We start from the raw sequence: 15,457 nt of genomic DNA on the forward strand, positions 1-15,457 counted from the left end.
ACTGCACCGCCCGCAACTGCAGGGCTCTCCAGAGGGTGGTGCGGTCTGTCCAACGCATCACTGGGGGCACACTGCCTTCCATCCAGGACATCTACAGCACCCGATGTCACAGGAAGGCCAAAAACCACCCGAACCAATATCTGTTCATCCAGAAGGTGAGGTCAGTACACGTGCATCAAACTGGGACCGAGAAACTGAAAAGCAGCTTCCATCCCAAGGCCAACAGACTTAAATAGCCATCACTAGCCGGCTACCACCCGGTTACTCAAACCTGCACCTTAGAGGCTGCGTCCCTATGTACATAGACATAGAATCACTGGTCACTTTATTAAAGTGACTAGTGTTCCATTATTAATGTTTACATACTGCTTTACTCATTTCATATGTATTTACTGTATTTTAGTCAATGCCATTTCAACATTGCTCATCCTAACATTTATATATTTCTTAATTCCATTATTTGACTTTTAGATTTTATCAGGTATGAAGGTAAGACCCAGATGCAGACAACATCAAATTAACAATGGTTTAATAATTCAACAGGGGCAGGCAATAGACAGGTCAAGGCAGGCAGGGGTCAGTAAACCAGAGGGGCAAAGGTACCGGACGGCAGGCAGGCTCAGAGTCAGGGTAGGCAGAGGTCAGTAAACCAAAGGTGGAACAATAGTACCGGACGGTGTCGTGGAAAATCACTTCAAATATAACTCTTACAAGAACTTTTGTAAAACTCAAATAAATGTTTTTATTACAATTGTATTGCAATTTGGAATGTCCGCGGAACACACACTCCTCCGAAGTCCAGTCCTTTATATTTATACCCATATAATATTATGCTCATCCCCGATGAAGTCATTCACCACCATCTGCTTTCAATCAGTTTATCATGGTGGCCAGACCCTCTATCCCAGTGTCTCAACTTTCTTTAAGCCTATGTGTCTGACATGTATGTACATAATGGACTGGTCAGACTATATGTCTAGTGGGTCTAAGTGCCCTAAACACATATTTCTCTGACATGTGTATCTCTTTAAAGAATCAGCAGACTATGTGTTTAGTGTCCAATTTCTTTAAGCGCCTATCTTTCTGACATGTGTGTACATAATGGACTGGTCAGACTATATGTCTAGTGGGTCTAAGTGCCCAGGAACTGACATGTCTAGTCAGTCTGTCAGCACAATGGAGAAAATACAAGAGCCAGAACGTCCCTTAGGAAATTTCCATTACCACAGTCTCATAATCAATGTAAACATGTAGTCCATTACTTTAATGTTCAGCTGTCCTATGTCTCCATATTTTTATCCATGTGTCTTATTTTATTACTACACTACCACAATCCCCCCTCTGGGGCTATTTAGCCACATAAATGATACAAATAAGACTTTGGGATAGTAAATGAGAATACCTATAATAATCAAGAAAATACAAAAAATAAAAACAAAGTGAAGCATATAAACCAACTAGACCAAACATCTCCAATGTGAAATAGGAGTAAAAGATCCAATCAGAAACATTAAAGAAAACCTAACTAGACCAAACATCTCTAATTTTCATAAGAGTAAAAGATCTAATTAGAAACATTAAAATTAGAAAGATAAAATATGACATATTTGATGAAGCATGAGCGTGTAGGTACTTAGCCTTGCCTGAGTTTATCTCAGTTATGTGAAAATTAAAAATTTAAACAATCCAATGAGTATAATAATAAATGAATAATCAAAAAAAATCAAAGACCTACATGCAGTTACAAAAGAAAATTGACACAACATCATTCTAAATTTAAGCATTTCAACATGATCCTCCCTCGCAGACACCTCTCTAATAAAGTGATATCAACTGATATCAACCTTTGTTTAGAAGATTAAGGACATGGTCCATAGACACTTGTAACCGGAATACCCTCTGTTACCTAACATGTTTTTGAAATTAACCTAGTTTTTAGAAGGCATAACTAGCTTTAATTAAAGGAAACCATATATATATTCATTGATATATATATCTAAAAATTCAACCAAACATACAAAAACACAAGGCCTTAAACAAACATAGATATACTAAAATCCTTACATAGGAGCACAATCCTCATCCTGACAGATTCTACAATCACCTCTTTGACATTTTGCGCAAAACACGGGGTCTCCGTGATGGTCATGGCCTTCCACATTAAATTTTGTGCACCACTTGCACTTACGGCGCAAATGACACTCTTTGTGGACATGTACCAGTAGACATTCGTCTGAATTTGGGAATACAGCATATACAGGTAGACCATCCTTACTGAAATCATGGCAAGCATAACCACCTCCCGGCATCACTCCATAGAGACAGTTTGGATTGCCAAAGGGGCAGTCCAGAGGTCCACCAACCGCATTACATGGCTTTCCATATCTATTAGTATAATGACCTGGGCTTCCAGGTACAGGATTAATTACCACAGGAGGGTCAGCACTCCTTACAGACATCTGTTTGACTGTTGTCTGGACCACAAGTGATTTTACCAAGGGTAAAACACAACAAAATACAATACCCAGAGCCAATAACCCTCCTCCCAGCATAATAGCCATTTTAGCAAACATAGCTCCCCACTTTCCTAATGCTAGATCCAACCAATCCCAAACATGAGAGTCAAACCCAGCATTTGCCTTAACCTCTGCTCGTAAACCTTTAAGTTTAGCCATAGCGATTGCGAAGGATCCATTAGGCGCAGTGTTATTGGGAATAAAAGTGCAACAATCATCTCCAAACATAACACAAACTCCACCTTTCTCTGCTAATAGCCAATTAAGAGCCTGTCTGTTTTGCCAAGTCATTTTACTGGTAGCCTGTACCTGTTCCCCCAACGCTGTTAGAGCCGAGTCGGTATAGTTAATGAATCTCTGTTGGTTATAGTAAATATAATTAATCCACTCTAAATTCTTATTAGGTGTTATCCACAAAAAGATTGATTCAAATCCTGATTTAATCTCATCTCTTGCTTTGTACTCATTAGGAACACCTCTAGGTTGACCTATTGCATCCAAATAGACCTTGGGGTCAGACTTATATTCTCTTTTTACTCTATTTTTAGTATTTAGTTGCCTAGCATCACTAGGATCCCATTCAGTGATAGTTATCTGTTGAATCAACCTAACTCTTGCACAGAGGCCTGTCCATCCCTTTGGCAATGTTGCCCTTAATCTATTCCCCCCACATATCCAGAAGAAATCTGCAACTACCTTGGTCTGTTCTTCATACGGTGCAATTAAGGGTAGTGCTAGAGTTTGATTTTGACAACTATCATGAATGACTACTTTTCCCACCCAACTTCCAGCTGCTTGATAAGTAGCCCTTCTTGGAGTGTCTGCATTCCATGTGGTATCCGTAGTTAAGTGCCATGTGATCTCACACTCACCTTTAAACTTCCCTATCCCATTCTGTCCTTTTGTGCTGTTAAAACATTCATATGTTTGTTGATAATCTATCCGATATTTATGTGGGACCTCTAGCTTCTGTACTTCCATTCTTATATCCAATTCTTTACACCACTTACCCCAACCAGTTTGATTGTAATACTGATGATAATATGGATTACCCAAATATGACAAACATTCAGCTGGGCAATAAGGCCTTTCTGGTCTACTCAAATGACAAAAGTTCTTATTAAAATCAGCACAATCCTTGTAATCATAAGGATTTGGTACCACCACTAATTCTGTCAGCGGAGAGGGTGCACATAGTAAGCAATTTGTCAATTTTAATTTCATTGCTGTATATTGAGCCCATTCATACCATTCATTTCCTACTAATTTCTTCAATGATTTGTCCTTGTATAGTTCTGAAGTTAAAGCATCAGTTGAATTCACATTGTCCTTTTCTAGAGGCCGATTGTTAGTGTTTTTTAGAAAGTTCCAAATGTCAGTAAAAAACCCTTCTGGTTCTGATGCCTCAGGTTTCTTTGTGGGTACATTGGACTGTTTGTTAATGGCAATGGATGATACCTTGGTAGTAACTGCTGTAATCCTTGCAGCAGTTTCCACTGTTGTTGTCGTTTTAGTTATCACCGGCTCTTCCTGTTTAGGTATTGGCGTAGGACCAATTCTAATGACTGTGGTGCTACTCCCTTCGGTCCATCTGGTTCTTGTTATTTCAACTATTAATTCTTCACCTTCAACTGGTTCAATCTGATTCATGGTGAGCACCCACTCGTCTGCTTCTTTGGTTACTGTCAGGTCACATCCTTTTGGGTCCCAAATGACTTCTCCCTTTGTTTGGTGATGTGTCCATCCACAGAATGCAATCTCAGGTAGAGGCTTGATCCTTTTGATTGAGATTGTCTTCTGCTCTCCTATTTCAGTTATGAGTTGAGGTGGAACAGAGATTCTAACCTGGTCAGTCCTTTTTAATTGTTCGGCTGATTCCTCTCTTCTTTTCCTGCTTCCACCATACTTCTTGATCATGTGTGAGTCTGTTATTTCTGTACTAGTATTCATTATCACTTTTGCTATGTCAATGTCTTTTTTCTGCCATTCTAACTTCAATTGTTTGTTAGGGGGACCCTTCAAGAGTTGAAAAGTCAATTGTGGGGAAATCCCCTTCCCTTTCTCGTGAGGCTTCTCTTCCTCTTTCTTCCCCTGAGGCTCCCTCCTCAGGCCGGACTGGGCTTTCATCTGGAAGGGTATCAATTTCAGGGAAGAGATGTTCCCATTCTGCAGGTGGTACTTCGGGATCCCACTGTGGAGGGCTTCTGTCAAAGAGGTCTGCCACAGCAGGTATGTCATCAGGAGCAACAGGCATGTTACTCCCCCCCATTTCTGGGCTTTCTGACCATACCTGAGGAAGCTTTGGTTGTTTTTCCCTTTCCTGTTCAGACTTTTTTCCCCTGGTACTTCTTCTGAGAGCTTTAGTTGATGCACTCGTCGTATCTTGGCTTGTATCTGGTCTGCCATTTTCTTGACTCCTCCCTGGCGTTTCGATCGTTTCCTCTGCTCCTGCTCCCTCCGGGCTCCCGCCTGGTGTATCAGCATCCTCTGTGTTCTCATCTCTATGTGGTTGTATCCTTTTCTCTGTTGGGACTCGTGTGCAGTGGTTTAGATGGTACCACGTCTTGCTTCCTTTCACTTGGACTGCTGTTTTTGTGGCTGCGGCCACCTCGTAGGGTCCTTCTCTCCTCGGCTGATCCCACTTCCTTCGAAACACTCGAACGTAGACCAGATCCCCTGGTATCACTGGGAGATGTCCCTCAGGTCCAGGCTCCGGCACCGTCTTTTTCTCCTGTGAATATATAGCTTTGTGTATTTTGGTTAGGTACATCACATATGATTTTAATTCACTTTGCAATATATCCAAGGAGGGACCTTTATACAGTCCACCTAACATTGGTATAGGCATGGGTCGACCCGTAAGCATTTCATGCGGCGATAGATGCGTGTTTCTGTTAGTTTCCATGCGGCAACTCATTAGTGCAAGCGGTAAAGCATCCACCCAATTAAGCCCTGTAGATCTACAAATCTTTGTTATCTTGTTTTTCAGAAAACCGTTAACTCTCTCAACCATCCCCTGCGATTGAGGATGATAGACACATCCCAGCCTTTGTTTCATCCTTAGCTGCTGTATTATTGTTTTTACAACTTTTTGTATAAACGCTGAACCATTGTCTGAGCTAATTTCGGACGGAATCCCGAATCTGGGAATTACTTCTGTTGATAAGAATTTTATCACTGTTCCTGACCCCTGATCCACCGATGGTACTGCTTCTACCCATCTGCTGAACCTGTCTATGATAACTAACATGTACCTTTTACCCCGTATAGGTTTTATCATGTCTACATAGTCCATCACAATATGTCTAAACGGGCCTTCTGGAACCGGTATGTGACCTATAGGCGTAGCTATACCTTTACGTATGTTGTTTTTTGCACATATTTCACATTTTGACAAAATCTCATCTACTGTTGCCTGTAGATATGGTGACCAAAAACCTTGTTGTTTGATTTTTCTTATCACCTCCCCCCTTGCACAATGATCAATATCATGTGCATCATTAATAAGTAGCGTCAGTAGAGTGGTGGTGGCTAATATGGCACCATCATGTGTTCTCCATATCCCATGTCTATCTACAGAGGCCCCCCTCTGTAGCCAGGTATTTTGTTCAGTAATTCCAGCACGAGCCTGAATTTGAATTAGCTCAGTAGGAGATGTAATAGGTGCAATAGCAACCATGTCCATTAATGGTGCAATGAGAATTGGGACAATGCATTTGGATGCTTTCTTGGCAGCTTCATCTGCTGCATTATTGCCCCTAATTACAAAATCATTGCCTTTTCTGTGCGCTTGACACTTGATTATTGCTAGTTTCCGAGGATACATTAATGCTGTCATTAATTTAACAATTTGTGCATGATGTTGGATGGGAGTTCCATCACTCTTTTGAAATCCTCTCTGTTTCCAGACTGCACCAAACAAATGGCATACGCCGTGTGCGTAAGCGGAATCAGTATAGATATTAACTGTTTTACCTCTTCCCAGCCCACATGCTGCAGTCAGAGCCTGCAATTCAGCTAGCTGGGCAGAGCAAGGCTGAGGACAATGCTCTAATATTTCCTCAGTGAAAGCTTTCCCCTTTTGCTTAACTACCGCAAACCCTGCATGATTACCCATATAATCTTTAAAACAAGAACCATCTACAAAGTAACTTTCCAGGTCATATCCCTCTTGACCTATTAATGGAATTGATTCTAAGTCTGGACGTAGTTTGGTAAATGTTAAAGCCTCGGCTACACAATCATGTGCTTCTCCTTCAAAATCAAATGGAATCCTTTCTGCTGGATTCACAGTGTTACATCTTTTAATGAGAACGTCTGGATACGTGAGTAAGCTCATATAATCCATCGTCCTTGCATTAGTTAACACAAATTTACCCTGTTCTATCAACTCCACTATTTTATGATGGGTGCTGATAATTACCGGATACCCCATGGTTATAGTTGATGCTTTGTCATATGCATAATGCAATGCAGCTAATCCCTGATAACACGGTGGGTATCCCTGAGCTACCGGATCTAATTTAGAGCTATAATAGGCAATAGGTTGTTTCTTCCTACCACTACAAGTTTCTTGCATAAGAACAGCTGCTGCATAATTGTTGCACCTGTTTGAGACGTATAACAAGAATGGTTTAGTGTAATCTGGGGTGGCTAGAGCTGGTGCTGTTTGCATTTCTGTTTTAAGTGTTTCAAATGCAACCAACGCATCAGTGTTCCAATCTAGTCTTGCTCTTAGATTAAGCTGTCCAGCTTCTTTCATTATTTCTCTCAGAGGAGCTGTTTTAACTACATACTCTTCTATCCAATCAGAACTAAACCCTGTCATTCCCAAAAAGGTCATCATTTGGGCTACTGTTTGTGGTAATGGTGCTTTGCTAATACCCTCTAGCTGTCCAGGAGCTATTGCCTTAGTTCCATGAGCTATTGTTCTGCCTAAGTACTCAACCTGTGGTTGACAGTACTGTAGTTTTGTTTTAGAGACTTTGTGTCCCCCCTCTGCTAGTCGCCGCAGTACTTTTAGTGAGTCAGAGTGACATTGCTCCAAAGTTGAAGCACAGATCAACAGGTCATCCACATATTGGATCAATGTACCATCTAACATTAATTCCTCCAGGTCTGCTCTCAATATCTGATTGAAAAAATGCGGACTATCCTTAAAACCCTGTGGGGTCCGAGTATAAGACAGAGTTTTGCCCCTATATCTAAATGCAAACAAATGTCTGCACTCCTCCGCCAGGGGTATACTAAAAAACGCTCCACATAGGTCAATAACCGTGAAGTATTTGGCCTCCGGGGGAACATTGGTCAGCAGTGTGTGAGGGTTTGGGACTTCAGCAGGACAATCCTGCACTATATCGTTAACAGCTCTTAAGTCATGGACCAGTCTCCATTTTTTACCATCGGCTTTAAGAACAGGTAGCAAGGGTGTATTGCAACCACTGGGCATCTCTATCAATACTCCTGCCCTGAGCAGTCCTTCTATTGTCAATCTTATTCCTTCTTCAGCCTCAGGCTTCATAGGATACTGGGTTTTCCATGGAAGTTTGGCATTAGGCTTTATTTTGACAGAAACGGGACTAGCAGATTTAACTAGTCCTACGTCTGTATCATGTTGCGACCATACCTCAGTTGGTATGGTTTTCTCCATCTCTGCTCTATGTTCACTGATTAATCCTATTCCTTCACCTAACACTACCTGCTGGCCTGCACTAACCTCTACCTCCCTTGGATCACCTATCAACATAGTAGTGGTAACTATTTTGATGAATGATTTATCTTTTGAATGAAAGATTAGTGGATTGTCAGTTTTATCCCACTTCTCTTTCCCAACTTCCTTCATCATTGATCCTAGATCTTTAGATGTATAACCCTGATTTACCAGTAATGTAATGTGAGGGACAGAGTCAGAGACATTGAACCATTTCTGCACAAATTCAGACCCGTCTCCATCCATCACATCCATTGCGGCTCCCTGCTTTCCAATAACTATAATTTGAGACATTATTGGTGCTTTCCTTCCATATGCCCCCATAACCCAAAGTTGTTCAAGCAATGGGTCCTGATGTGGGTCAAATTGCATTGTGCAATGATACTCAGATTTAGCTCTAACTGCTTTAGGTATTTGGGCCTGGATGAATTTACCCCATTTCCTGACAGTTCTATCTACATCTACTTCAATGCCTCCTAGCCAATATACATTAGCTGTTCCTTCTGTACCCATCACCGGTAATTGTAATCCTGTTTTTTCAATTATTACTCCATCAGGAGAACATTTAATTTGTAGGCCCATCTTGCATAGTGCGTCTCTTCCTAATAGATTAACTGGTGTTTGATCTGACACTAAAATTGGAATTGTGACTGATTTACCATCAGTCGTTAGCCGAACTGGAGCGGTCATTGGAATTAACTGCGTATTTCCCGAGAATCCTATTGTTTTGGCATATTTACCAGACATGGGGAGATGAGAGGCATAATTTGGACTCACACATGTGTAAGTAGCTCCAGTATCTATCATCATGGGTGTACCTCTGTTTTCTATTTGAACCTGCAGTATAGGTTCTTGATCAGCCCTTGTTGTTATTATTGGAAACTGACCCTCCCCTTTGGGATTCCCTGGGCATCCCTAGTTTTGTTGATTAGGCCCTGACCATGTGTTCACAGGACCTGAAGGTTGGCTAGGGTTGCCCCGCCAGTCGTTATTTTGATTCCAACTATTCTGATTTTGTTGGAAGTTTGGGGCATTATTCGTCGGTGGCGATCTACTATTTCTATTTCCCTCAGTCCGATTCTGCCATGGGCGTGTAGGGCACTCTCGCCTGTTGTGTCCTGTTTTCCTACATCCCCAACAGGTGCCAGGTGGCCCTCGAGAGTCTACAGATCCCTTGCCTTTATCAAATTGTACAGTTTTCTGTTGTTTTTTCCCCCCATTCCAAATCGGGGGCTGTGTGTACACATTTACTACTGGCGGTGCAGTTGACACTTGGGCCTGCCCAGGGCCGAACAGCTGTGGCTCTCCTGGGGAATCAGCAGCCATTGTTCCCATCTTTGGCCCAGGGGTAGTGACGACAGCCTGGACTTTCTTCTTCCCTTTGTTGGTTAGTTCATCCAACTGCAGCTGGATCAGTTTTCTCTGAATGTCTTTTCCTTGATCCATCTGTCTCTGTTCATCTTTTCTGTGTTTCTCTACTGCATGGACCACGTAGTCACAGAATTCCCTGTAGGGTTTTGATGTGAGTCCCACCACATCCTCCAGCCTGCTCTTTACTGGCTGGGGCATGGCTTCTATTATTGAATTTCGGAACATAGTTGTCATTAGTTCATTGCCCTCAGGGTCTTGCTCTGTTTCCATCCTCCACCTTTTCAACTGTCCATGTAGGTAGGTAGCTGGGTTTTCTGTGGCTCCGATATCTTCACCTCTTAGTGCTTTGGGATCCACTTTTGTTGGATATGTTTCTCTTAAAGCACGCCAGATGGCTGGTCTGTATCTGTCGAACAGTAATCCATCATTTATCACTCCCCCACCTGCACCATCGATGCCACCGTCCTGCATGATCTCTCCCATAGTATGCATACTCGTCACCCTGGCCAGTAGTGCCCTTATGTCCCCCACCGCCAGCAATTTCCCCACTGTATGTTCTTCAAAGGTTCTGATCCATTTACCTGCCCCCTCATGTAAATCTGGCAGACGAACAACCAAACCTTCTAAATCCTGTGTAGCCCATGGCGTATAATGTCCCTGATCGCCTTTTATCAGAATCGGACATTGTTTTCCATAAAAGCCAGATTCTTTTCTTGACCCTTCTCTACGAGCCCTGGGGTAGTCTTCAGACAAATCATCAGTTATGTCCTTATTTGTGCTGCGGGCCCGAGCTTTTTCTTGTTTTTTTAGTCTTCTCTTACTTTCTTCTAGTTTTGACTTTAATAGTTCCAATTCCTTATCTATTTTTTGTCCAAGTAATTGACCCTCTTCTTCTAGTCCGTCCCTATAGTGTCTGTCACTATATTCCTCTTCTTCTTCCGATAACTCCTTATCTACTCTTGCTGTTTCTAATGCTGCCAGAGCCTTTCTTAAACCCCCATAACAATTAAAGCCATCTCCCTCAATCCTAGACTCTTTTGTAGTCTTTTTCTGGTCCTTTTCTGTTGAATAAGATGATGCACATGCTGCTTCAGACTCCTCCCTTTCTTCTCCTTCTGTTACTTCTATGTCGCCTTGTATATCCAAATGACCCTTTATCATTGGAAATTGTCCATTGAAATAAGGTGGGGGGTTAGACATCCATTCTTTTTTCTTTTTCATTGTTTTGTCATCTTTCTTCAGCATTTCTCTTGCCGTTTTCATGCTTTTCAACAAACCAGATCCTTCTTCTTTGAACATTTTTAGTATTTCATTCTCTCTTTCTCGTTTATTTCTTCTTTTTTGTTTCTTGTCATTTGGTTTGTGGTTCTTTATTAGTGTCTCCATTTCCTCACACACAGAGACATCCAATGTTCCCACCGCTGGCCATTTGGTACTTAGTTTTCTTGTGCGTTTTTCCCATTTCATTGAAGTTTTTATTATTTCTTTTTTACTCAAGGGATGCCTTGCCCCTAAGATCTCTACTGGTGTTCTATTCATTTTATTATAGTTCTAATCAATTTTTATGATTTCTTTTTAATACCTTATCTTTACCTTTATTTATTTATATTGTTTATACTTTCTTACCTCTACTTCATGTTCCTTATTGGTTGATTCTATATTCAATTGATTAGTGAGTCAAGCCTCCCCTTTATATTCTGGCCACTCGATTTTGCACCCCTCTCTGCTCTTCAGGCTATTTTTAGACTGTAACTTCTGTAGACACAGAGTGATTTATGGCCTGTTTCACCGTACGTGAATTCTTTATGTCCTGGATTCCACTATTTATCTTAACCTACCTAGATTCGTTTTTAACTTTATAGTATACTTTCAATTTATCGGCGATTCTGTTTTCTCTTTTGTTACTCAATGTACTAACCGTATTTATAATATTCGGTTAACGCCTTTTTAAGTATTTTTATTTATTATTTGTTTTGACACCTTTTTTAGTATTCTACTATGATCGCTTATTACTTTGTCACATCTGTGTTTTTATCCTTGATTTACAACTTATTTTACTTCGACGTTTCTTAATTCAGCTCCCTCTATCTAAGTAGTTAGAGGCACCCTTCCTCAACCTTCTACTCTGTCACAGGAAGGCTGCGCGCTCCCTCTTCTGGACGTTTGCCTACACACACACAGCCTGTCTTTCCTTATGTTCTGTCTACATAGATCCACTCATTCTCTTACAGTATTTTCATACATTCGTTTATTTTTCCATTCGTTCATTCAATCACTTTGTTTTCACCTAAAAACAACTTGCAGTCTGTCTTTATTGACTTAATCCCTTTCTTCAACATAAGCCTAGGCTAATTGGATTTCTACGATATGACGAGAGACTACTGTCTAATCGGATCAGCTTGTCTTCATATCCTACCCAAACCCCCAATACTGATCTTTTCTTCTTTCGTTCGAGTAGTATTGTGGCGTGACCTACTGAATTACAAAACCCTGTTAGCTAGACAGAGCGGTTTTTTATTCGCAGGATTTCTTTTGCATTTGAACGCCGCACAATCGGGCAAACGTTCTAAATATTCATCCGTACAGTCCTCCTTTCAGAGCGTTAACCATTAAATATTTTTGTTAACTACTGATTTATGTTTTGACCTTATTAACTACTTTTGCAGTTGAACGCCGCACAATCGGGCAAACGTTTTTCCTACAACCTAATATTTATAAGCTACTTTTGCAGTTGAACGCCGCACAATCGGGCTAACGTTCTTCCTACAACCTAATATTTATAAGCTACTTTTGCAGTTGAACGCCGCACAATCGGGCTAACGTTCTTTCTGCCTTCTAAATATTCATCCGTTCAGTCCCCCATTCTGGGGCGGTAGCCATGAAGTATTTATTTACTAAATATTCACCCACAGACTATTCTGCTGTAAATATCCCACCCAATCAGACCTCCTTAAAAATGTTCCTTTTTTAAAGAGCGGTATCGTGAATTCCTAATTACTTATTTATTCAGTTCTCTGTTATCTTTAGAGCCGTTATTCATAAGTAACCTGTCCAAGCATTCCTTCTACTAATTTTATTGAAGAGGTATCACAGGATTTTCTACCTATTATTTATCTACTGATTTATGCTTTTAATCGTATAAACTGCCAGTTGTAGCCCTGCGCCTGAGCCCAGCCGCTCAACTAGAGAGTACAAACAGTCGCGCTGATCAGCCCACACAAGGCTGCTCAAAATGAATGGTCCGACGAGAGGGGCAGTCCGAATCACACACACTCGACACGAGTCGCCCGCTCAGGTTGACTGAGGTGTGTTTACGCACATCCCAAAACAGATCCTGATACGGTCGAACCCGGCCAAGCAGAATCAGACGGAACAACTCCCCCAATCAAACCAGACACATGAGCCCGTCTCGAGCAGTCCAACCAGAACAAATGCCCGCTCCCCCCAGCCAAACACCCAACACAAGCGAAGTTCACAGTTCCAGTTCACTCAATCTCTAGACATGCGCATTCATACAAAACCCAAATTCACACATGCATGCACATTTATTTGAATTCAAAAGCTCTTTCGTTTTTATCGTTTTTAGGAAATTTGAGAGAGAGACCTACATGACATTCCTCGCGCTGAGACAGGAACTCTGAAGCAATCTACACAAACATTTCAACTATTGTAAGAACTTGCTTACCTTATTATAGTTGGGCGGCCACCCTTGTTTGTCAGACTGTCCAAAGAACCCGTCATCAGCCAAGAACGTCCCCGTCCCTGTCACTCCTGGCCAAGCTCGCCAAGTTCTGTCGTGGAAAATCACTTCAAATATAACTCTTACAAGAACTTTTGTAAAACTCAAATAAATGTTTTTATTACAATTGTATTGCAATTTGGAATGTCCGCGGAACACACACTCCTCCGAAGTCCAGTCCTTTATATTTATACCCATATAATATTATGCTCATCCCCGATGAAGTCATTCACCACCATCTGCTTTCAATCAGTTTATCATGGTGGCCAGACCCTCTATCCCAGTGTCTCAACTTTCTTTAAGCCTATGTGTCTGACATGTATGTACATAATGGACTGGTCAGACTATATGTCTAGTGGGTCTAAGTGCCCTAAACACATATTTCTCTGACATGTGTATCTCTTTAAAGAATCAGCAGACTATGTGTTTAGTGTCCAATTTCTTTAAGCGCCTATCTTTCTGACATGTGTGTACATAATGGACTGGTCAGACTATATGTCTAGTGGGTCTAAGTGCCCAGGAACTGACATGTCTAGTCAGTCTGTCAGCACAATGGAGAAAATACAAGAGCCAGAACGTCCCTTAGGAAATTTCCATTACCACAGTCTCATAATCAATGTAAACATGTAGTCCATTACTTTAATGTTCAGCTGTCCTATGTCTCCATATTTTTATCCATGTGTCTTATTTTATTACTACACTACCACAACGGTAGGCAGGCAGAGGTCAATAATCCAGAGGTGGGGCAAAGATACAGGAGGGTGAGAAAAAGAGAGACTGGGAAAAGCAGGAGCTGAGACACAAAAATGCTGGTTGACTTGACAAACAAGATGAACTGACAACAGACAAACAGAACACAGGTATAAATACACAGGGAATGATGGGGAAGATGGGCGTCACCTGGAGGGGGGTGGAGACAATGAACAAAGACCGGTGAAACAGATCAGGTTGTGACAACAGGGGGAAGGAGTCTATATTGAAAAGATTAGCTAATTACACCCTTTTAATACAGGTCATACATTTGAGGATTCCATTGACAATTTGGTGTCACTTGGTGTTAGTCCATTTTAAATGAACAGAAATTACATAGTGAGCAAAATTATTCATATCAATTCAGTAAATTATTTTTAAAGTGTTTAGGATTTCAGCATCATTTAAGAAAAACCTTAATCAAACATTTCTCAGGTGTTGCATCATTCGTGTTACACCTACTGGTGGCACAATGTTATCATAATGGTAAACATTATTTAAAGTCATTAAGATGCCATATTATTTGATGTAGAATGGGAAGATGTAACCAAATACATTTAAATAAAGAAAATGAGAATTTTTTAAATATTTTTCCCAAAATGCCATGCCCAAATGCCACCGCAATTCAAGAACAACCAATTTCTACCAACTAGAAAATTCCCATTGAGGACAAATAATTGCACAGACCGACATAGTTTTCGATACAAAGCAGTCAAGCAGTGTTGGATTTCCCTTACTGTTACAGTAGATACCATGTATTTCCTGTATTTAAAAATTACCCTTCACTGCACTTCAGCTCTGAAGTGGTTGTGGCATAGAGCTACTGAACAGATCTGTTGATGTTGTGAATATTGGGCATACAGTAGCCTATAGCTGAGCCATTCCGCCCCATTGAGAAATAAGGACAATAAACAGCAATGTTCATACGTATAATAAGGACGAGTCTAGAGTTCACAATGCCAATGAGAAGTCACGATTCCAAGGACCCCTAATGGGAATATCTCCATTCCAAACAGAGAGACAAACTTAACAGGACATAATTTCCATCAATTTGCTGAAATTCCCATCTCTCTCATAATGCCAGACCTCCAGTCCTGTCAATATAAAACAAACGTGAATATAAAGAAAAGATTTGTGATAAATGGTGATGAGATTGCTTCTGTAAATTGCCTTGTGTGCTGACAGCGCGGCTACATGTGAGTGAGATTGGGCGCCTGCTGTTAGCAACACAGGATGTAGGGAAGTTCTTGGTACCAGTGACAACCTATACTACTTCAGGGACAGAAAATAACCATATGGAAGGACACTACATTTTTTTAAAGTCTCATCACGGATAACTTTAGCATTTTAGCTAATCAGCAACTTTGCAAC

The 15,457-nt window shown here is 41.0% G+C and overlaps 1 protein-coding gene across 1 annotated transcript; it reads right to left on the minus strand.

The window, feature by feature from the left end:
* Positions 1-717: 717 nt before the first annotated feature.
* LOC129811434 (uncharacterized) lies at positions 718-14,039 on the minus strand. Its single transcript, XM_055862728.1, has 2 exons — positions 13,283-14,039; positions 718-5,247 (listed from the first exon to the last, which is right to left on the minus strand). The coding sequence occupies exons 1-2, from the start codon at positions 13,532-13,534 to the stop codon at positions 4,522-4,524; spliced, it is 978 nt and encodes a 325-aa protein (XP_055718703.1). The 5' UTR covers positions 13,535-14,039; the 3' UTR covers positions 718-4,521.
* Between the last annotated feature and the right edge of the window lie 1,418 nt (positions 14,040-15,457).

The sequence above is a fragment of the Salvelinus fontinalis genome, chromosome 15 (assembly GCF_029448725.1).
Source record: "Salvelinus fontinalis isolate EN_2023a chromosome 15, ASM2944872v1, whole genome shotgun sequence".
Taxonomy (NCBI): domain Eukaryota; kingdom Metazoa; phylum Chordata; class Actinopteri; order Salmoniformes; family Salmonidae; genus Salvelinus; species Salvelinus fontinalis.